Raw genomic sequence first — 19,032 nt, 5'->3', positions numbered from 1 at the left:
TGTTTTCTGGCCTGCATCAGCCATTCTTTCCCAGCACGCTGATCGCTGTGCAAACAGGAACATATTTGAGTTGTATTTGCAGAGGGTGAGGATTGAAAAGCTTGAACACAGGGTTGCTAGGGATCAAATGACAGCTGATGTCTCTCTGTAAGTTAAATTGAAGGGTTCATTATTTCAACCAGTGTTTGATTAAGACTCAGCTAACAAAATGAAATTTGCCAAACCATACTATATAGAATAAATACAGTATGTACCAGTAAATCTGCTACAGCTATTGTTGCATTAATAAAATGAAACTACAGACAATTTGCGTTGTCAAATCTGTTTCTGACCTGATGCATCTTTGTAATTAATTAATTCTGCTGGACCCCACATGATTGTCCTTGAAGCTGCAGCCTGTGGTCTATCAAAGACACTGCCTTGTCAGCAATATATGTCTGTAAATAACACCAAATGGCTGCTGCTGCTGTTGTTCTGATCGCTTGCTGAGCCAGTGTGCCCGTCACTTTGTTCATTCTGGAGGAAAAGGCTTGGCATGCATGTCCCCCCGCACACAGAGCTGCAGTGTTTGTCTCTAACCGGTGGCCAGTAGAGCCCTGCACAGAGCAGCCTGCAGTGGATTTATCGACCCGCTGCTCACCAGCCGCATGAGAGAAGTCATTAATCAGTCCTCTGGAGCAGGATGATCCAAGGCAGCGCTGTTTTTCTTGTGACCTTTTCCTGCTCGCCAAACCTCATCCTTCTGCCAGCCTGATGCACTGTGAAACACAAAACCATTTTAATTCAGAACCCAAAGATGTGATCTAGAATGGTTATTTCATGTTGTTTCTCAGAGCTGAAATACCCATCAAAGCTGTTTTAATTTTGGCAAAAAAATTTAGTTTTAGTCACATTTTAGTCATATTATTACTGTTAGTCTTTTGAAAGTTTTACTTTCATCTGTGAAATGTTGTAATGTAAAGTTTATGTCCTGTAAACATTCTGAGGCTGCTGTCGCTATCTTTGATCTTGGCATTATCCGTTGCAGGGTTACTGGTGCAGGCACTGTTTACTGGTTCATACCAGTCTGTAATGGTTCACATACACCTAGTTTTGAGCTGTGTGATCATTCAGAAGCTGTATTTACTCATGAAACTACTGTTCACTGATTGTGTTTAGCTTGAGACCAGCAAGTGAAATGTTGGAAAATATATATTCCTTTAGCAAACATCTAGAGTGAGATTTAGATGGATGAGAGTTTTTATTAATTGTGCACTCATTACTACTGATAACCTGTAAACACAAAAGATAGCCAACCAAAAGTTACGGTAATGCTACTTCCATAGCCATGATAATGTTAACGTTAGCTTATCTTTTTATATCTGTTGGCTTGCTGGTCTATTTTGGTGGCTTGTACTAGCTGTTTTGTTGACATGTCTAATTTTCAGTGGGATTGTAGATGAATTTAGTCCATAAATCTGTTCCTTATTTCCTTCCATGAACTAGTAACAACATCTAATAATACTGGCAGAGACAAAACATTACTGAAATACAAGATGTTGCCTATTAGTGTAACAGGTAAAGCAGCTACATCAACTTCTGATTTTTAGGTGATGCAAAGGTCAGAGCCATTAAATCCTGACACTTTGTTTTGTTATAGTAATCAAGTAAAAGGGAACAGTGGGTGGTTCACAGAAAAAAAGGCCTAGATTGTGGCTGATAGGTAAACAGCTACATTAGTTTCTGCAAGATCAGTTTCAGCTCTATAAAACCATGGAGAGATCAGTTGGTTTCACTCTGACCCTTTACAGACTGAAGGCCATTTTTGCTAGATGTGTTTTCATTCAGATCCCAGACTCAGGCTAAAACTGAGTTCCAGGAACTGCCTACAAGTGTTATGTGATGGTCAATGACCTGAAAGCACATTTGGGTCTTGAGTAGCCTCTTTAAAGGTGGACTGGCAACCCTGGCTGGAATCTGGCTTAGCTGCAAATATTTGGAAGCCGTCCAGTGAGTGCTTTCTCTCCGAGGCCTTTACAAAAACATGACCTATTTTACTCTGAAGGGGGACAAACAGTCTGTACTTTTCTTCCTCCCATGTTCGTACACATTCCTCTCATTTTATCATCAATTTAAATGTGTCAATCTTGCAGTTGTTTGTGTATTGGGGTTCTAGTAACAAGTGAGGTACATTTTGAGTTAATTAGCTTCTCTTTCACTCAGAATGCCGCTCCCTTCCGCCTCATTGATGATCAGCATCTCAATTCAATATGATGACAACATTCACCAGTCTGCTCACAGCGCACACTCTGTCCCTGCACATGTCGAGGAATGGCCTAAATGGCCTTTGCCTAATAGCACATAAAAGTGAGTCACAAGATTGTCTGCACATGGAAAATTTTCCCACAGGACGCTCGGCTTTCTGCGGCTAATGCTGGATTACAGTCGTGTGATTATGGCCTGTAGTAGCGTTTTCCCAGAACTTGGTTTTGTTGTTTTATGTTATTATACCAGCATCTTGACATTCTAAATTAACAATGCATGTTCTTGTAAAAATGTATTTATTTACAGGTGAGATAAGTATATGTTTTACAAACTGTAATACGTCAGATGGCTTAAGAGAATCAGATCCATCACGTGAGACCAAGTAGTGAGGGTGTGTTAACCTGGGGAAACAGTTTTGTAATTACACACTGCCTGAATCACTGCCATGGTATTGTTTACATTGTCAACCACTTTTTTACTCTTACACAATATGCACCACCATACTCAACCAAGCAACTGGGCTTTTATCACTCATGTGTGACCACTGCAACATGTTTGAACTTCATCAGTTTGACCGTTAGGCTGCAGGCTGTATGTAAACAAAATAAGAACCTTTGAGACATTAGTGGATTCTTTGATTAATGCAGGTTTTGCAGTTATTCTCTGATTTAATATCACCGTCACAGGTATCACACATTGTATTTTATTGTATTTTTATGTTGATTTTCAATATTAAGACCTTGAGTGATCCACTGCCATTTGATTCCTCTTTTTTCTTTTGTTGGTCTTAAAGATGCCCTGTAGTGTTTCCTTGTAAATAAAGTTTCTGTGTACATTCTGTTACTCACTGAAACACATTGTGTGTATCCTTTAGGGCCTAACAAACATGATAGAGACAATTTAATCCTCGGAAAACATTTGCAAAGCAAAAGTTTAAAACTTCTATTGGTTACATCCATGTTTGCTAACAATCTTCTTCACTGCTGGCACATTGCTGTGTTTCTTGGGCATTTCCAGCTCTGGTAGATTAGTGGAATAGAAACCATTAGCAGGAATGTGTATTACATAATCCACCATCCTCATGTGTGTGCACAAGAACAAACCAAACTGGGACCCGCATATAAAAACAATGCTCCAAAGTGTCACTGGTGGTCAAAAACCATATCTTTATAACCAATTATATCTGGGATCATTTTATATGGCTCATTGTTTTATGTAACTCTTGACTGTTGGTGGACACTCATTACATGAGCACCTTAGGAGCACTTACAGCTGTATGTTTATATCTGTACATGCTGTGTAACTTGCAGGGTGAGTACAAGATCGCAGGCGCTTGTATCTATTTGCACAACATATAAGTGTATGTCTTTGCATTCATATATTGTGCCACTTTCTGCCATGTTGTTTGGGAAGCAAGCAGGGCTCCAACTAATGATTATTTTAACTGTTGATTAATCTGTTGAGTTAAAACCAGCAAATATTTGGCATTTTTCTTTCAAATAAACTAAAACAATTATTATATGTATTTTATTATTATCAAAATGATTTTCTGTCAATCAACTAATCGATTAATAGACTAAGCAGTGCAGCTCTAGAAGCAAGGAATTCATTCATTATATGCTATTAGTAGTACTTTTGTTGGTGACTATTTTCAGCAGCAGAGCATTGTGTGTGGGATCAACTCAAAATAAAAACTACAATACTAGGAACTCATCACTCAGTAGAGCAGTGTTGCTCACTATTATTAATTGTTTGTAAAGTCTGTCAGTTCACCATAGCGGTCCATACCGAAATATCTCAACAAATATTCTGTAAATTGCAATAAAATGTGCAAAAAGTTTATGGTCATGACGATCCCCTTGGATTGACACTGCCATGTGAACAGCAACCACCAGGAATTAACCTGTGACAGCACTCTGTATACACTAAATAGATTGAACACGTGTTCATGATCCCATATCAGGTTTGGTTTGTGAGTGAGAGCGGTGTTAGTGCCACATGGAGTCAGTGATCACATGAGGTCCCAGTGGGTCCGTCTCGACTAGTGCACGGCTCTCGGAGTTGTAAGTGGTGCCACAGAGCTGGGGGTGTACAAGCACTAAGCCCAGGGCTCATTACTACAATGCACCATTATAGCCTGTGGATTAAGGCTGTGATTAAACACAACCCTCATTTCCCCATCCAGAGGTCAAATCAAACAGCCTGCATACAATTCCTGCATTATTCCTTTCGGTTTGTACTTGTTCCTGTCGCTTTCCATGCTAAAGCTGTCCTTGAGTGCCTTGTGGGTATACAATTAGAAGTAATTGTGCTGTACAGTTGATTCAGTTAAGCCTGAATCATTCAAGGAAACTTAAATGGTGACATCTATTTTTATTTAAATGATTCTTTTTATCTATTTTAGATAATCAGGTCTGTCTGCTTGATGTGCCATAATCCAAAGGTTCTCAGAAGAAGCAGATTCTTTGTCTTGAAATAATAAGAAATCAGTTAAACCAACACAGGTTTTGGATACCAGACTGGAACACTGTTAAGACACAGTCAGTATTCTTCTTTTGTGATCTACTTTCACAAAGCAACAAGTAAAAGGGTCATACACAGTTACTTGTTTGATCTTTGGCATCATTTTGTTGAGGCATTTGGTTTCCTCTGCCTTCTGATAGGCACAAGGACAGCATTAAATCCAGTGACAGAGTAGATTCTTATGTCCTTGGGGCCTTGAGGGATTGAACTTTTATACGAAAACTATGTTACAATAACTGAAAGTTCTTTTGTGGTTTTGGATGAGCTGACTTGTTCCCATCTGTTGTGTTCCCATTTGATATTCATGTCAAAAAAGTATTTCAAGAATAACTCAAAAGGCTTCAGTGTGCTGCAAATAAAGTGCTTGTTGGATGGTTGAACAGTGAAACCCTACATCACACACACCTTTCCGAAGTCAAAATTGGTGGGCAGCATGTGTGAAGCTGTGAAACTATGTACAATGTGAAATTCTCTCTTAAGCTCTCTTTTTTCATTCTTCTCACAACCGCTTTTATCACTTTTGTGTGGCCAACCGCGAGTGTAACACCACAACTGCCTTTAAGGAGGGGATCTCCAGTTTGTACAATTCAAAACGCCTCGTCCCTCTCAACTTTTCACCTTTGAATGAGGCCATGAAAACCTTTTTGCCTTTTCATATGAAGCACAATGAGCCCTGTAGGTTTCTTTGTAGCAAAGAGGTCCTACATCCACCTGTAGTCTCTTACTGCCTGTCCCACTTCTCTATGGATACCCTCTCTGAAGCTCAATTTTTAACATAATTCCTCATTTCTCCACTCACCAGCTGTCAAAACATGTTAAAACTAACTGATGAGGATGTTTCTGTCCAGACAAGAGTCTTGGTAGTAGATGATGGGAAACTTATAAAACACTATTTCCATGTGCTTAACAGATACCTACAATAGCAGATGTCTAGCAGTTTTTGTGACCTTTGAAATTAAGCTTCGAAAGATTTAAATTTTTAAATTTTACAAACAGTATTTTGTACAAGTGTGACTCCTTACATTGACAGAGAATACTAAAGGCACTACCTCAATAATGGCCAAGACAGGACAAAGTTCAAGACATCAGAAGTGCACCGATGAAGCGAATCTGAAGTACCAGTATTGTCCTGAGTGTGTAAGAGAGCGGCTCTACCAAGTAACTCAAGATTTGTGTCAGTGGAGTCTCTGAAATTAGAGCCATTGCATGTGAGTAGTTGACCTGGTTTCAAGGCCATAAGGTACTTCCACAGCTTCGGTCACACTTCAAGTGTGCAAGAATCATGAAGCTGCATGTGTTTAATTGTCAAAACCAACTATGGCAGGCTTGTGTCTTCATGGTGATCCACCACATATTGTCATTTTTGCAGCTGTCATTCAGTTTCTCATCATCAGTTTATTCAAATACTAAGCTAAGACCATCAAGTAGGATTTTTTCTTACATGTAACATTTTGGACATGTGCATAATGCAGGGTATAAAAAGAGAAGAGGTATAAGACAAAGTGGACAAAGAAGAACAATCATATGGACAACAACCATAAAGACAATGTAATGACTAGAACTATCTGTGTTGTTTTTCTCTGCATCTTGCTGTAGGTGCAGTACAGTAAGAGTCATGACAGCCTGTACAAATGAATAATTCATTCAGTGGGTTGGATTCACCGTAGACTGTTTCAGTACTGCCCCCCATCTGACTGAAACACCCCGCAGATATGAAGGCCTGTTTAAAGGGCACGATTGATTATGGATTGTCTGTGATGGGTCAGCAAATGACACAGTGCACAGAGTCGGTGAAACCAATGAACCAGTTACAAAGACAGAAAGACAGATAGAGGCGTCGGTTGAATGATATGGCAGCGTGTGCAGCGTTAGCTTATGTAGAAGTCCTCCATTATGCAGCTGTCCCACTGCTAACTTCCATTAGCTGCTGTTACAGCCAGGGGCTCACTGATAAATGAAAAGACAACATTAGAAGTTTCCAAACTGTTCCTACTATTCCTTTGAAGCTGGTACAATGGATAAAATCCATTTAGAGTTGGGGAACACAATTGCTGTACCCATTGGAATCACATTATATTACATGTCAGTAGAAAAAAGTCACTGATGTTCACTGATCTTATGTAAGGATCAATGAATATAATGCCAGTACTTTCAAATGAATGTTAAAAGCTCTTTGTTGCTGTTGGTTGTTGATTGTCAGATGTTGTTGGGGGTGAAGCTGAAACGTGACAGTAGTTTGGTATCTTATCTGACTAATTCCTCAATATCTTAGCATAGCATGTTAGTATAGCATATTTGAATGTTTTTTTAGCATAAAGCACAGCTCATAGGAAGTATTTTGTTGAAGAAAAATGCAAATTCTTAAATTCTGTCTGTGATGTCAGATGACAAAATCTCATAGTAATCCATCCAGTAGTTTTAATCAATACTTAAACTCTGGTTCTAAGTATTGGACCAACACAGTGAAATCTTTGTTTCTTTGAACTTTAATCTTCATGCTTGTCATATTAAGTAATATAATTAATTCAGGATGAAACCTGTATTTTTTACATTGATATCTGAGCAACAAAATCAGACAAGGAAATAATCAGCTCATGTTGTTAAAGAGGATTACACACAGCCCGAATGCCAGTCATCCAACATCACCTACAATAACACTCCATGCATACAGTATCTCATACTGTGTGCACATGGGCTGCTGACTCATATCCAGATGGACTTGATAAACAATCCTACTTGATTTTCATTCCTCAGTATTTAAGAAATGCAGATGATCTTCCAAGTCTGGCAATATTCTGTATTTTTCTTTTTGTCTCCAAATCACCAACGACGATTTGATCCCACTAACAGGTATATTATGTGTATCATAGCCTAAAATATTTTATTCCTCTGTGCCACTGTTCCTGACTTAATCCCAAACACACCTCCCTGCTTTCAATACTTGATACTGTACCAAATGTGTAAGAATCCACCACTAAAAATAGTCCCCAACAAATGAACTACTTCCTCCTGTTTGAGTAGAGTTTGCCAAAAACAACAGTCCCCATCTGTGTAAGGAAATTACTTAAAAAGGAAATTATACTTGTAATAGTTGTTGTTGTTGTTGTGACCCTTTTTTTTTGGAAGATCTTTTGGACATCTTGTGAAGAACAAATGGGCTTGAGGCCGAGTGCCACAGACTAATGCGTGGTTTGTTTTGGTCTTACACTAAAAAAAATATGGAATAACACCAGTTTTATCCTTATAACAAGAGTTTTCTAAAATTAATTGTTTGCATATATATATATATTAGATGGCATAAGATAATCAGTAATGCAGACAATATTCAAAATTGTATTTTAATTATAGCATCAGTATTGGCATATTAGATCTGTTATCACTTGTTAGATGTGTCATTTTAGATATTAATTACTCTCTGGCTTTTATGTGTCATCATCAATACTTGAAGGGGTTTTGCATAAAGGGCCTCCACATGGCATGTATTACATTACCCATCTCATTATTCTTTCTCTTTTTTTGGCTGCAGCGCAGGATCATTTCCAAGGGACTGTACATGATTAATCTGATTAATTTGTTACAGAAACACATTTCTGTGTTTGAGAATAGAAGACATCGTCTGTATTTGTGTATAATTTCATTTTCCTTCATCTTTTTACACATCACATAAAGAAATATTTTGTATTGGAAAGCCTCTGGGTAAAATTTGTCCTTATGTAATCCTGTAGATTTGACATTAATCATAATTTTAACTGCTATTGACAGGCTAACACACTGAGGCTGTTTTCACTTTCTTGCTATTTTCCAAATGATGCAACAGTTAAAAGAACACTCATCTGTTCATTTTATACTCCTTCCTCCTTTAACTACTCAATTTAGCCATTCTGGGGTATTACATCACTACCACATGAGCACAAATTTTGAGAAAACATATTTGCTGTGCTTACACACTAAACTGGCATTAAATTAAAATGTTATCACATGCCTTGTCTTGTTTTAAAATAACTGCCTTCCAGATTATTTACACATTCCTGTTTTGTTTTCCAGCTGTTACGAGAATTGAAACATCCAAATGTGATCGCCCTGCAGAAAGTGTTCCTGTCCCACAGTGACAGAAAGGTTTGGCTCCTCTTCGACTATGCCGAACATGACCTTTGGGTGAGTCTCTCTGGACCATTGGTACATGCTACTGTACCTGTGCCCCATGATGTGACCTGATAATTTCAAAAAACAAACTTACTGTGTCATAGAAAACCTATTTCTCATTCTCTGATATTTTACAGTATATGATATAATTTGAATTAGTCGTGTATTTGATTCTGGGAGTGAAATTCCAATTCATGTGACGAGCACACATACTTTTTACATTTAAAGCTAGAAAGCAAACACAGTATCTATTTCTAGGCCATCCACCAAACTGTAGACCATAAAACCTTTCTGAGACATTTATATATATATTCACAAGTGAATTGTTAATACTACACTGACATCAGGAGAATAATCAAATCAGAAAAGAGAAGTTTAGATTTAGTCTGTTCTGTATTCTTTAGTAATATGACCAAAGTTCAATAACAAATGAGTGATAATTATACTGAGGTCATTTTTGACCAGTAAGGAAGATTAGAACCATCAATATTTCCATATTATTGAATATCCATGGAGATAAATATATGTTTGCTGTAACTTCAGAATTTCACTTTCTCATTGATGTCTGTTTTCCCTACAAATATTTCCATGTGACTATGGTGGGCAGTCAACACCAGCCAGCAGCCAGTTTATAATACAGCACCAGTCAAAACACTTTCTTATTCAAGAGAATAGGTGTGATAGAGGTGTGTCCAAACTTTTAACTGGTACTGTATGTCAGTGCTAAGTTTGTCTGATTTACCGAACACTTATTTTGGTAGCGATCCAGGACTTTTAGATGCTGTTGTTTTCTAAAAAAAAGGGCCAACTACTATGGTTGGTAAATTAAACAAATATACCTGCTGGCAAGTGTTGATTTCCTACCTCAGTGCACTTATACATACTCCATCATGTCAGCTGCCAATAAAGTTACATAATAAAATTACAATATAGCACCAGCCAAGGTTTTCAGAGGAGGTTCCTTTGTAAAAACTGCAGCTACGCTGTCAGAATCCACAAGACATAGTATTATGCTTCACTGCACCAGCACTATTGAGGTGAAACCTTTCTTTTCTTTCATAGCACATCATCAAGTTCCACCGCGCCTCCAAGGCCAACAAGAAGCCCATGCAGCTGCCCCGAGGGATGGTGAAGTCTCTCCTGTATCAGATTCTGGATGGGATCCATTACCTCCATGCCAACTGGGTGCTCCACAGGGATCTGGTGAGCAGCTATATTAGCTTCAGTGCTCCAGTTTCCCTGCACAGACACACAGCCGCTCCAGCACACACTTCATCTCAGAGCTGTTTCCAAAAGCAACTCTGTGTACGTCACTGTAACAGAAACACTGTTACCCAGTGGAGGTAAAAGTCATTTGTGGTGTCATCACACTTGTCCAGGGACTAGAGACTTGGCTGAGATAGAGATGGCTAAATGTGCACCAACCAAAATACAAAAAGGAATCCTGATTCTTTTTTTGTCTAGTCTCTCTCAAAATACAAAGTCAGTAGATTCTTCCACATGAACTTAAGGTCTGAAAAGGCAATTTGGCATGTAATGTGTTTCAAAACCCTTCCTTCAGAAACATATTTGTGATATTACAGACTCTACTGCTATATGTCTATCCTAATATCCACTGACAGGTTTAGCATTGCTCTCAAGAGTTAGCTAACTAGTTAGCTATTCAGCTAATTAGGCACAAAGATACTGACCCCTTTTGAATGTTTAAGTTATGGTACTAAGGATTTATACAGCCATCGTTATATAGCCTTGTTGTTTTTGAATCTATTGTTCAATGAAACATAAAAAATGATGACATTAATCATGATTTAGTGCAAACCAGCCCAGCTTTTTTCTGAGCTTCTACTAATGCTAACGTTAGCTTCCTTTAGTTGGTGTGCAAATCAGGTGTTTACATAAAAAAGTTAAATGTTAGACAAAGAAATAAATACTTAACCCTCATTATTTAAATCTTAAAGCTGCAAAACTCTTCTATGGCTTACATACCTTGACACTAGCTATAAATCTATCTATACTATAGAAGAGATATTATTCTGTTAAGGTGCATCTTGTTCTTTGCTGCCTCTCAAGCCTGCCACACTTGTCACAATGAGCCATTCTAACTAGCAGAGCTCTGTTATTTCATTGCAGGTGTTGTTATGTCTTAATGTGGTGTATTATTATGATTTTGATTGTCTGGAGGACTGTGATTGTAATGGCTGAGGAGCAGAAGGTCTTGCAATCTGAATGTTGTTTAACTCTTGTCTACCCTTTAACCTGGCGACAGCACACTGGTGGTTCCTGTGAGATTTTGTCCATCTCGCTTTTCCCACAGTGCTTTATTCAGAGGGAGATTTTGTTCCCTGTAGCTCAGAGTCAGGCTGGAGCCAGACCACATGGCTTCTCATTGTGTGTTTTATGTTTTCTGTTAAGATGGCAGAATGGCAGGAATTCAAAATTGTTGCATTTGTACAGGAAATATGTGTCCATTTTGCAACTAAATAATGCGTTGTATTAATTTAGGTCACCACAGCACTGGCTGAGCTTGTTGAAATTAGCTGTAGTTAGCAGTTTGTAAAGCCATCGCTTTACTTTGAATTTGGATGCAAAGTCATCATTTGTGTTCATACAGGCAGTGTCAGGGAGGTTACATTGAAACTCTGATGTGAGAAATTATAAACTATATTTCATTGGAAGCTACAGCAACACTCCACTTTTGTTGAAAATAGCAGGCTACGCTACAAGCTACTCAGAAAAAACATACCAACACACTCTATAACATCAAGGAACATCTACTGTTAAGTAGTATAATAAACAAGTGTTATTAACTACATGCTGCTATTTGTTTGAATCAAAAGACGCAGAGCCCTATTTCCGTTGAGGCGTAACAACCAGTGCAAGTGGCTGTTGTTGACTGTTTGATATTTTCTTGACTTTGAAACTTGCTTTACCTGTCTGTGTGGTATTTTGGTGACCAACGCAGAGCACACGGTGCACAGGTGGGAGGAGTGGTGCAAACAGGTTGGAGGTTCGTTCAAATTAAGCTGCCTAAAATGATCATTTGTATTTCAGTTGAAATTTGGTCCTAGACATTGCGCTCTGAGACGTGCCGCGCCAGAGTGCAGTACAGTTACACACAGCCGTTCACTGTGTTTATTTTCATCAAATCAACGACACCAGGCTGATACAGTAAGTTTTTTAGAAAAAGGTGCGTCTCATGCTTTATTCTTGACATGCATTGCGGTGCAGATGCTGCTGTGTAACATTAATTACTAAACTATGTGACCATTTACTGGCTCATTAGCCAGAACAACAGTTTAGATGTGCTGCAGTGGGAAAGGAAAACAAGCTTTCTGTTTCTTGCAAAGAGTCAGGACACCTGCTGACGGTTGTTTTACAATGATTTATAGTCTCTCAGAACTGGTTCCTACGACATGCTGTCTGACCACATTTTAAAACAAATGTGCTTATAGATGTTCCAAATGAAAGGTGGAATGAAAAGCTGACCATCACAGAGAGGGGAGGGTGAAAGGGAGACGCTATATCATTTAAATATGGAGATAACGGCGCATATGTTAATAATAGTATTGTATTTGGTCAGTGTCATGGGAGGATCGTCCAGCTGGGGTCTCTTGTTTGTCATTCTGACAGCAGTGACACTACATGAGCATGGTAACCAGGGTAACCAGGTAACCAGGCTAACTTGGCTAGGCCGGCTAGCATATGCTGCATTCCAAACTACATACTTTTTCTTTTTACTTTCAGTACGTACTGCAGCTGCCCTTACAAAGTACGTACTGTTGCATACAGTATGTCTACAATTGGGACATACTACTTTGTCATAACATTGCGCCTTGAACTGTCTTCATATAACCGTCACAGTCGTAGCACAAAATTTGAATATTGTTGAAATAATGGTCGGTGCTACATTTCTTACCTTAGAGATACAACGAAACCACATTTGCCAAGCTTGCCAGAGACACACGTATTGGTTATTGGTTATCTTTATGATTATTATTACTGTCTATTCGACTGGTCACCAGTAGCATGGTACCCCCTTTAACACATAGCTCTCTTTTTCTGGCAGATGCATTTTTGTTGTTGAATATATTTTCATGCAGAGATACAGCTGCTGGCACTATCTTCTGTCTGCATGTGAAGCAGCCTTACATTTAACTTAATTTTATTTGTAGTGTACCACACATGCCAATTCTGTTGTATAACCGCATATACATTTTTGCAAAACTTTATATGTGACAGTGAATAATCGGATCATTGCAGTCCTAATATGTAGTGTCTTTGTATCTCACACTGTAAAGAAACCATGTGGTTTATGGGCGGCTGTGGCTCAGGAGGTAGAGCAGGTTGTCCACCAATCGGAAGATCGTCAGTTCAATCCTCAGCTCCTCCAGTCTGCATGTCAAAGTGTCCGTGGGCAAGATACTGAACTGAATTGATACTGAATTGCTCCCGAAGGCTGTGCCATGAGTGTGTGTGTGAGTGTGAATGAGCATTAGAAACTCCTCCTGCTGAGCAGGTTGGCACCTTGTATGGCAGCCTCTGCCATCAGCGTATGAATGAGTGTGTGAATGGGTGAATGTGGTGTGTAGTGTAAAGCACTTTGAGTGGTTGGAAGAATAGAAAGGCACTATATAAATGCAGTCCATTTACCATTTAAATAAACATGTATGAAATGAAGTGTAGCTGCTCTTGTACCACTCTAACAATTGGCAGGATTAAGAATAGTTATAAAATATAAAACAGTTGTACCAATATAAAACCGCCAACAGGCAGAATATGGTTTACAGGAATTCCAATGAGGCTTTTTCATAATATTGGATCTCTTTATTTCTTGTCCACCCCACATCATTCTGCCATTTGAACCTGAACATGCCCATCCTGCAGCTCTATGGTGTGTCCAACCTCTGCCCTGACCTTCGCCTGACAAGAGAGTCCATAACAGCACTTACAGGTGCTCTTACAATGAAGCTGATTATGGATGGGAAAAGTCAAGTCCTTCTATTCCTATACTGGCTTGCCCATGCAGCTTCTTACAGACAAGTCTCAAGGGCCTTTGACATCCCCAAGACTTTGGTCCACAGGATAATACATAAGATCAGCTTGGAAGTAGTTGGGCTCCTGAAGAGGATTGTCCGGTTTCGTCAACCAGACAGGATCAAGGAAGTGGGTACTGGCTTTGCCCAGTTAGCAGGCTCTCCAGCATTTTGCGTGGCAGTCAGTGCCATTGACGGCTGCCACATCCGGATTAAGCCCCCTGTAGGGGATGCTAGCTCTTATTTTAGTAAGAAGCTATTTACATCCATCCAGCTTCAGGCAATCTGCAACCATCACTTGAGACAATGGAAGACAATGTCAGTGAGACAGTTGAAGCAAACACAAATAAATTAATTGTTAAATAAAAAAACAAAACTTTATTTTTTAACTAGTTGCATCCAGAAATGCCAAAAACCTTTCCTGCTGCCTCTCCTCTCTTCACTCCTCCCTTGTCCCACCCGCCTCCTCCTCTCTCCTCCTGGCCTCCTCATGTCTTTACTCCCCTTTTGCCTGCTGTTCAGCTTCTCCCCTTTCCTCTCTATTCTCCATCTGTTTTAGATAGTTTACTACCTGGCCCTCCTTCCTCCCTCTCTTTCTTAATGAAGTACAGCCATCCTGAATGACTGGATCAGCAACAGGCAATCATCAACAGGTCTCAACAGTTAAGACTACAACTGTCTCCTGGCTTGCTGAAGAGATAAGCACTGGTGGGGTGATGGATGGCTTGCTGCCCAATGCTGCATCCATCACCCCTTACCATTTCCAGGAGGCTGCTGTTGCCTCCCCTCCCTCTATGCTGACCCTTGATCCAGGACACTTCAGATCCTGCAAATTAGATGACAAGAGAAGTTAATGATACTGGAGCATAATAAATGGCTAATCAAAGGCATACACAAAACTCTTGTAACTGACCTTGTATTTCTGCTTAAGGTTCTCCCACTTCTTTTTTATCCAGGCTGGTTGCGCTTTGCCCCTCAGCCCATTATCCACCACAAACTCCCTAAAAGGACAGGGAACCCAACAATTAGCTAACATGCACAGCAATGACAATTGCTCCTTTTACCACATTTTGGCAGATAGACTCAAGTGTTACTCACTCAAAACCTTTAACGACAGAGTTTCACTTTCCCATATCAAGGTTTCAGTATGTTTATTAGACCCTAACATTAAAAATGAGTTGTGTTTTCCAGTGAGATAAGGCAGTTGATGACTGACTAGTACTACTAACGTCCTTTACAGATGCGTGCATCATCAACAACCCTAATGTCTTGTGAGGTGAATTGGTTTTACAGGCTAGCTAGCTACATAGCTAGCTAGCTACATAGCTAACGTACTTAACTAGTTAGGTGACATTGCCGTCAAAGTTCTCCAGAAGAGTATGAGGGGTAACTTCAGTAAACTACATAGCTAGTTAGATACTGAGGTAAAGTTAAGCTAGCTAGCTAGAACGCTTTCTAAGCTAGACTGAGGTAATTTTTCATAGGATAGGTTGACATGCACTCATACATCCACTTAGCTTTGTACAGCAATAGTATATTAATGTATTAATTATAAACACAAGTCGCAAAAAATATGTATTGCTTACATTTGAATGTGCCGGTTTCTGTCATTGCACTGTCAACATGCTGTCATTGGTCTGTGCTCTCTTGGCGCCTCAGCCAATGTGACGTATCTTCCACAGTGCACAGGTTTGTGGGTCAGAATTGTCAGAAAAGCATGTTGGCTTGCATGCTACAAAATGCAACCAGATGCAGCAGGACATCCTGGTATTTTTTGCATACTGCATTTGACATACTATGTATTGGGACATACTAAATATTTTTCTGGCATACTAAATAGTATGGTAGAATGGATATTGAAACACACCCATACATCCATGAGCTCGCTACAGCTAAGTGGTGCACTGTCAAAACGTAAATTCATGCTCTAGAATTATTGTTCTGCATGTCGGAGTAAGTGTATCATTAAACTATTTAGATGGTAACTGTCTGGGTCAAGGAGCATACCGAATTGAGGAAAGTCATGTACCGAACCGAACATCCTGTACTGACAGCTCAGGATGAATACATATCTGTTACACTCCTAATATAGACAAGTTGAGACAGGCACACACCCTCGGATTGTTCCGAGGAACTGATAAAGAGGAGTTAACTGTCTGAGTCACACTTACCGTTGTCTGTAATACTGAAATCATTGCATAAATGCTTCTATTAGGCTCAGGACAAGCTGCTGTTTGCATCAAAATAAGGATAAGCCTTTTAGTTGATTGATATTAATTCACATATTCTCCTCATGCAGTGATAAACTTCGATTTAAGCGTGCAAATACAAGGACTGTGTTGGTCAATGCCTTCGTCCTTCATATCAATGTGGTCCAGGTCAGTGTGACTGCATGCTTAGAAAACATTACATCTGTCACATGTGAGATAAAAAACAACGTTTGAACAATTTCTCTCTGTCTCATATCTGACTGTGTACTTAAAACTCCCACAGCCCATCTGTATATGTGGCTGCTTTGCCTTTATCTCTTCCTGCATCTGTGACTCTATGGTGAAGAGCATTTGTGCCTTTGCTTGTGGGGGAAAAAATATAATTAAGGAAACGGCTGATTATGTGGCAAGAACTTTAATTTGATCACTTTGACATGAGATGATCCGGAGGGAGCTATTCCCAGATAATACTAAGGAGAGAATGGATGACTGAAATTATACAGTGTGACTGAAAGTTGCTGGTTATTCTCTCTGAATACACCTCGTAATGGATAACATTGAGAAATCAGAAGGCAGATCAGTCTCACAGCTCTGAGTGTCTATTTATCTACACGGTTCTATCTTCTGTGATTCAGGTCGTCCACTCTTATGTAATCCCCAGCAATCCTAGATGGTCATGTGGTGGCTGGACATCATATTATGTAAACCTGCAGGGATCAGGGAGCGTGCTCAGTCTTTCACACTGTCTCTCTCTGGTGATTTGGAATAATCCACGGTGCATCTCTGCAGGCTCGTTCTTTGCCACTGTCAATTTATTAATCAGTAAACTCTTTTTTTTTTTTGCTTTTTGAAATAACTGTAGTCGCTGTGAATTGGTGCCAAGAAGGACTATTGTTACTGAAATGATAATATGTCAGTAAAAATGTGCTGACTCTGCTTTGAGGGATTCAGTCGGTCTCAGATGGGGAGTTAAGCAAGTCATTCCCAGAATCTGACGTCAGAAAGTAAGTCCAGCAAATGCTTAGGGTCAGACACTTTGCAGTCCCGCTGCACAAGTTAATCTCAAACTGCACTGCTTACGCTGGCCTCCCGACTAGTGTTTCACTTCGGTTGCATGGATTCAAATAACACTTTCAGTCACTGGCTTTAGCACAGAATTTGGCCTCGTTCAAGAAAATCTGCCAAAACACCAAGAAAATACCACCTTAGGCTCAACCAGCTTTATCTTTCTACTATGATACTCTGTTGAACTGGATCCAACATGAGTGACCCATGTTACATGCAGGGGTTTTCCCATGATCTTCAGGCCGATAATGAAAAATACATATCATAATTTCCCAGAGTCCAAGTTTACTTAGTTAAATAGCTTGTTTTGTTTAACCATGAGTTCTGCATCCAAAGATGTTCAGTTTACTAGAACCAGTAAATTTTTGTCACGTTTGTTTAAAATAAGATTTAAAGGATCAAGTTATCAAGTAAAAATGTTGCAAATTTATTTTAGAACTGAGAAGAAAAATGTGACAAAACTGGGTTGAAACAACAAGGATTTGAAAAGAAAATCTGAAGTATCTAAAAAAAAAAAAAAAAAGGCTTAGTTGAGGTGGAAAAGTTGGTCTATCACTAAAGAGAAGACACACTAAAGGTTGATAGAAATGGTTTTACTGTAGACAGACCACTGATGTCATGCTGCCATTCACTGTCACAAACTGTTTTTTTCATGGGCCGAGAACCACGCTGCACCATATCAAACCGTAAATGGGTGTGTTTCCACAGCAGAAGATAGTCACGTTGAGTTGTGCTTCTGTTGTCCCGTTTGGTAGCAGAGTCAACCAGCGATAGTCTCCCCCCTTGAACAAGCTGTGTCTTGCCCTAAACTGATAGCTCAACGTATGTGTTTGTGCTGGTAACCGGAGAGAAAGCTTTTTCGTTTTTAAACATCTCTCTGCATTCAGCTCTCACTACTTTTGAAGCTTCTCATTGAATCTCTGTGGACTTTTTGTAAATTTGTTTAAAACGTACGCAGCATTTGAATGGAATCATATCTACAGTAATAATGAAGTAGCAGCTCACTAACAAGAATGGGAAGCCCTCTCCTCTTCACAACAACAGAAATTCTCCCACAGGAGCTGTGTGGTTGTTTTGTTCCCTGAAGGTCATACCACTCTTATCTGCGTACCAACTCTTCCGGCCCTTTATAACTATTTTTATTGAAGCCGGATGAAATTCTCCATTGTCAAACTCCATCTGACTCTGCGCTGATGTATTGCAGTTAGTGCCATTATTTTGATGTCTCATTGCCAGGGCTTCCTGCCATTGTGGCCACATGGCTATACCAATCCTCACTTCTTAAACTGGCCCTTTTTGGTTTTTGTTGTTGACCAGATTATCATCTTTGTGCAGATGCCTGGCTCTTTGTCAGTTCTTTCTGTGGGTGTGAATAAAACAAACCAAAGGGGAGGTGTTGTTCATAGTGAACATATTGCTGCTTTATGGAAAATGCCTCCAAGGCCTCTTACTTCTTTCGAAATTTATACGAAAGCTGCAACTCTTGTGAAAGGAGGAGCACCAAGACGATGAACATGTAATCCTGCTCTGCTGTTTGATGTTTAGCTTTGGGGAAAGGTGCTCCCACCAGCACATCTTTCATGGCTCCAGTACTTCTGCTGTTACGTAACTTTGTGTTTCTGCTGGTGTGTAGCATGCTCTGTGTCTCTGCGTCCCTGGAATCAGGCATGTGCTTTGCATTGCTTCACTGCATAGCGCCCATCCCCCACTTGTCCTGCCATTCTTCGTTCCTCTCTCTCTGTCCCACCCACCACCAACCACCCCCACACCAGAGGTGCTTGGCGTGCCTCCCCACCCCCCAGCCCTACACATGG

At 39.7% G+C, this 19,032-nt stretch overlaps 1 protein-coding gene and 1 long non-coding RNA gene across 4 annotated transcripts in view; one reads left to right on the top strand and one right to left on the bottom strand.

The window, feature by feature from the left end:
* The window catches only part of cdk19 (cyclin-dependent kinase 19), a 70,210-nt gene that overhangs the window by 18,920 nt on the left and 32,258 nt on the right, over positions 1 to 19,032 (top strand). For both annotated transcript variants that reach the window (XR_006092095.1, XM_042390790.1), the window contains exons 3-4: positions 8,812 to 8,922; positions 9,973 to 10,113. Coding sequence is in view for 1 of the 2 variants with exons in the window: in XM_042390790.1 (XP_042246724.1) it covers positions 8,812 to 8,922; positions 9,973 to 10,113 (252 nt within the window). In the remaining variant the exon portion in view is untranslated. The remainder of the gene's footprint in view (positions 1 to 8,811; positions 8,923 to 9,972; positions 10,114 to 19,032) is intronic.
* LOC121882495 lies at positions 13,737 to 15,674 on the bottom strand. 2 transcript variants are annotated; one of them, XR_006092097.1, is made up of 4 exons: positions 15,530 to 15,674; positions 14,857 to 14,944; positions 14,360 to 14,769; positions 13,737 to 14,240 (listed from the first exon to the last, which is right to left on the bottom strand). It is a non-coding gene; the product is annotated as an uncharacterized LOC121882495 (long non-coding RNA). The 2 variants fall into 2 exon arrangements; XR_006092096.1 differs by having other exon boundaries at positions 13,737 to 14,769; positions 15,530 to 15,671.

This window comes from Thunnus maccoyii, chromosome 17 (assembly GCF_910596095.1).
Source record: "Thunnus maccoyii chromosome 17, fThuMac1.1, whole genome shotgun sequence".
Taxonomy (NCBI): Eukaryota; Metazoa; Chordata; class Actinopteri; order Scombriformes; family Scombridae; genus Thunnus; species Thunnus maccoyii.
Note: the sequence above shows the minus strand (reverse complement) of the source record. Positions and strands in the feature narration are given on the sequence as shown.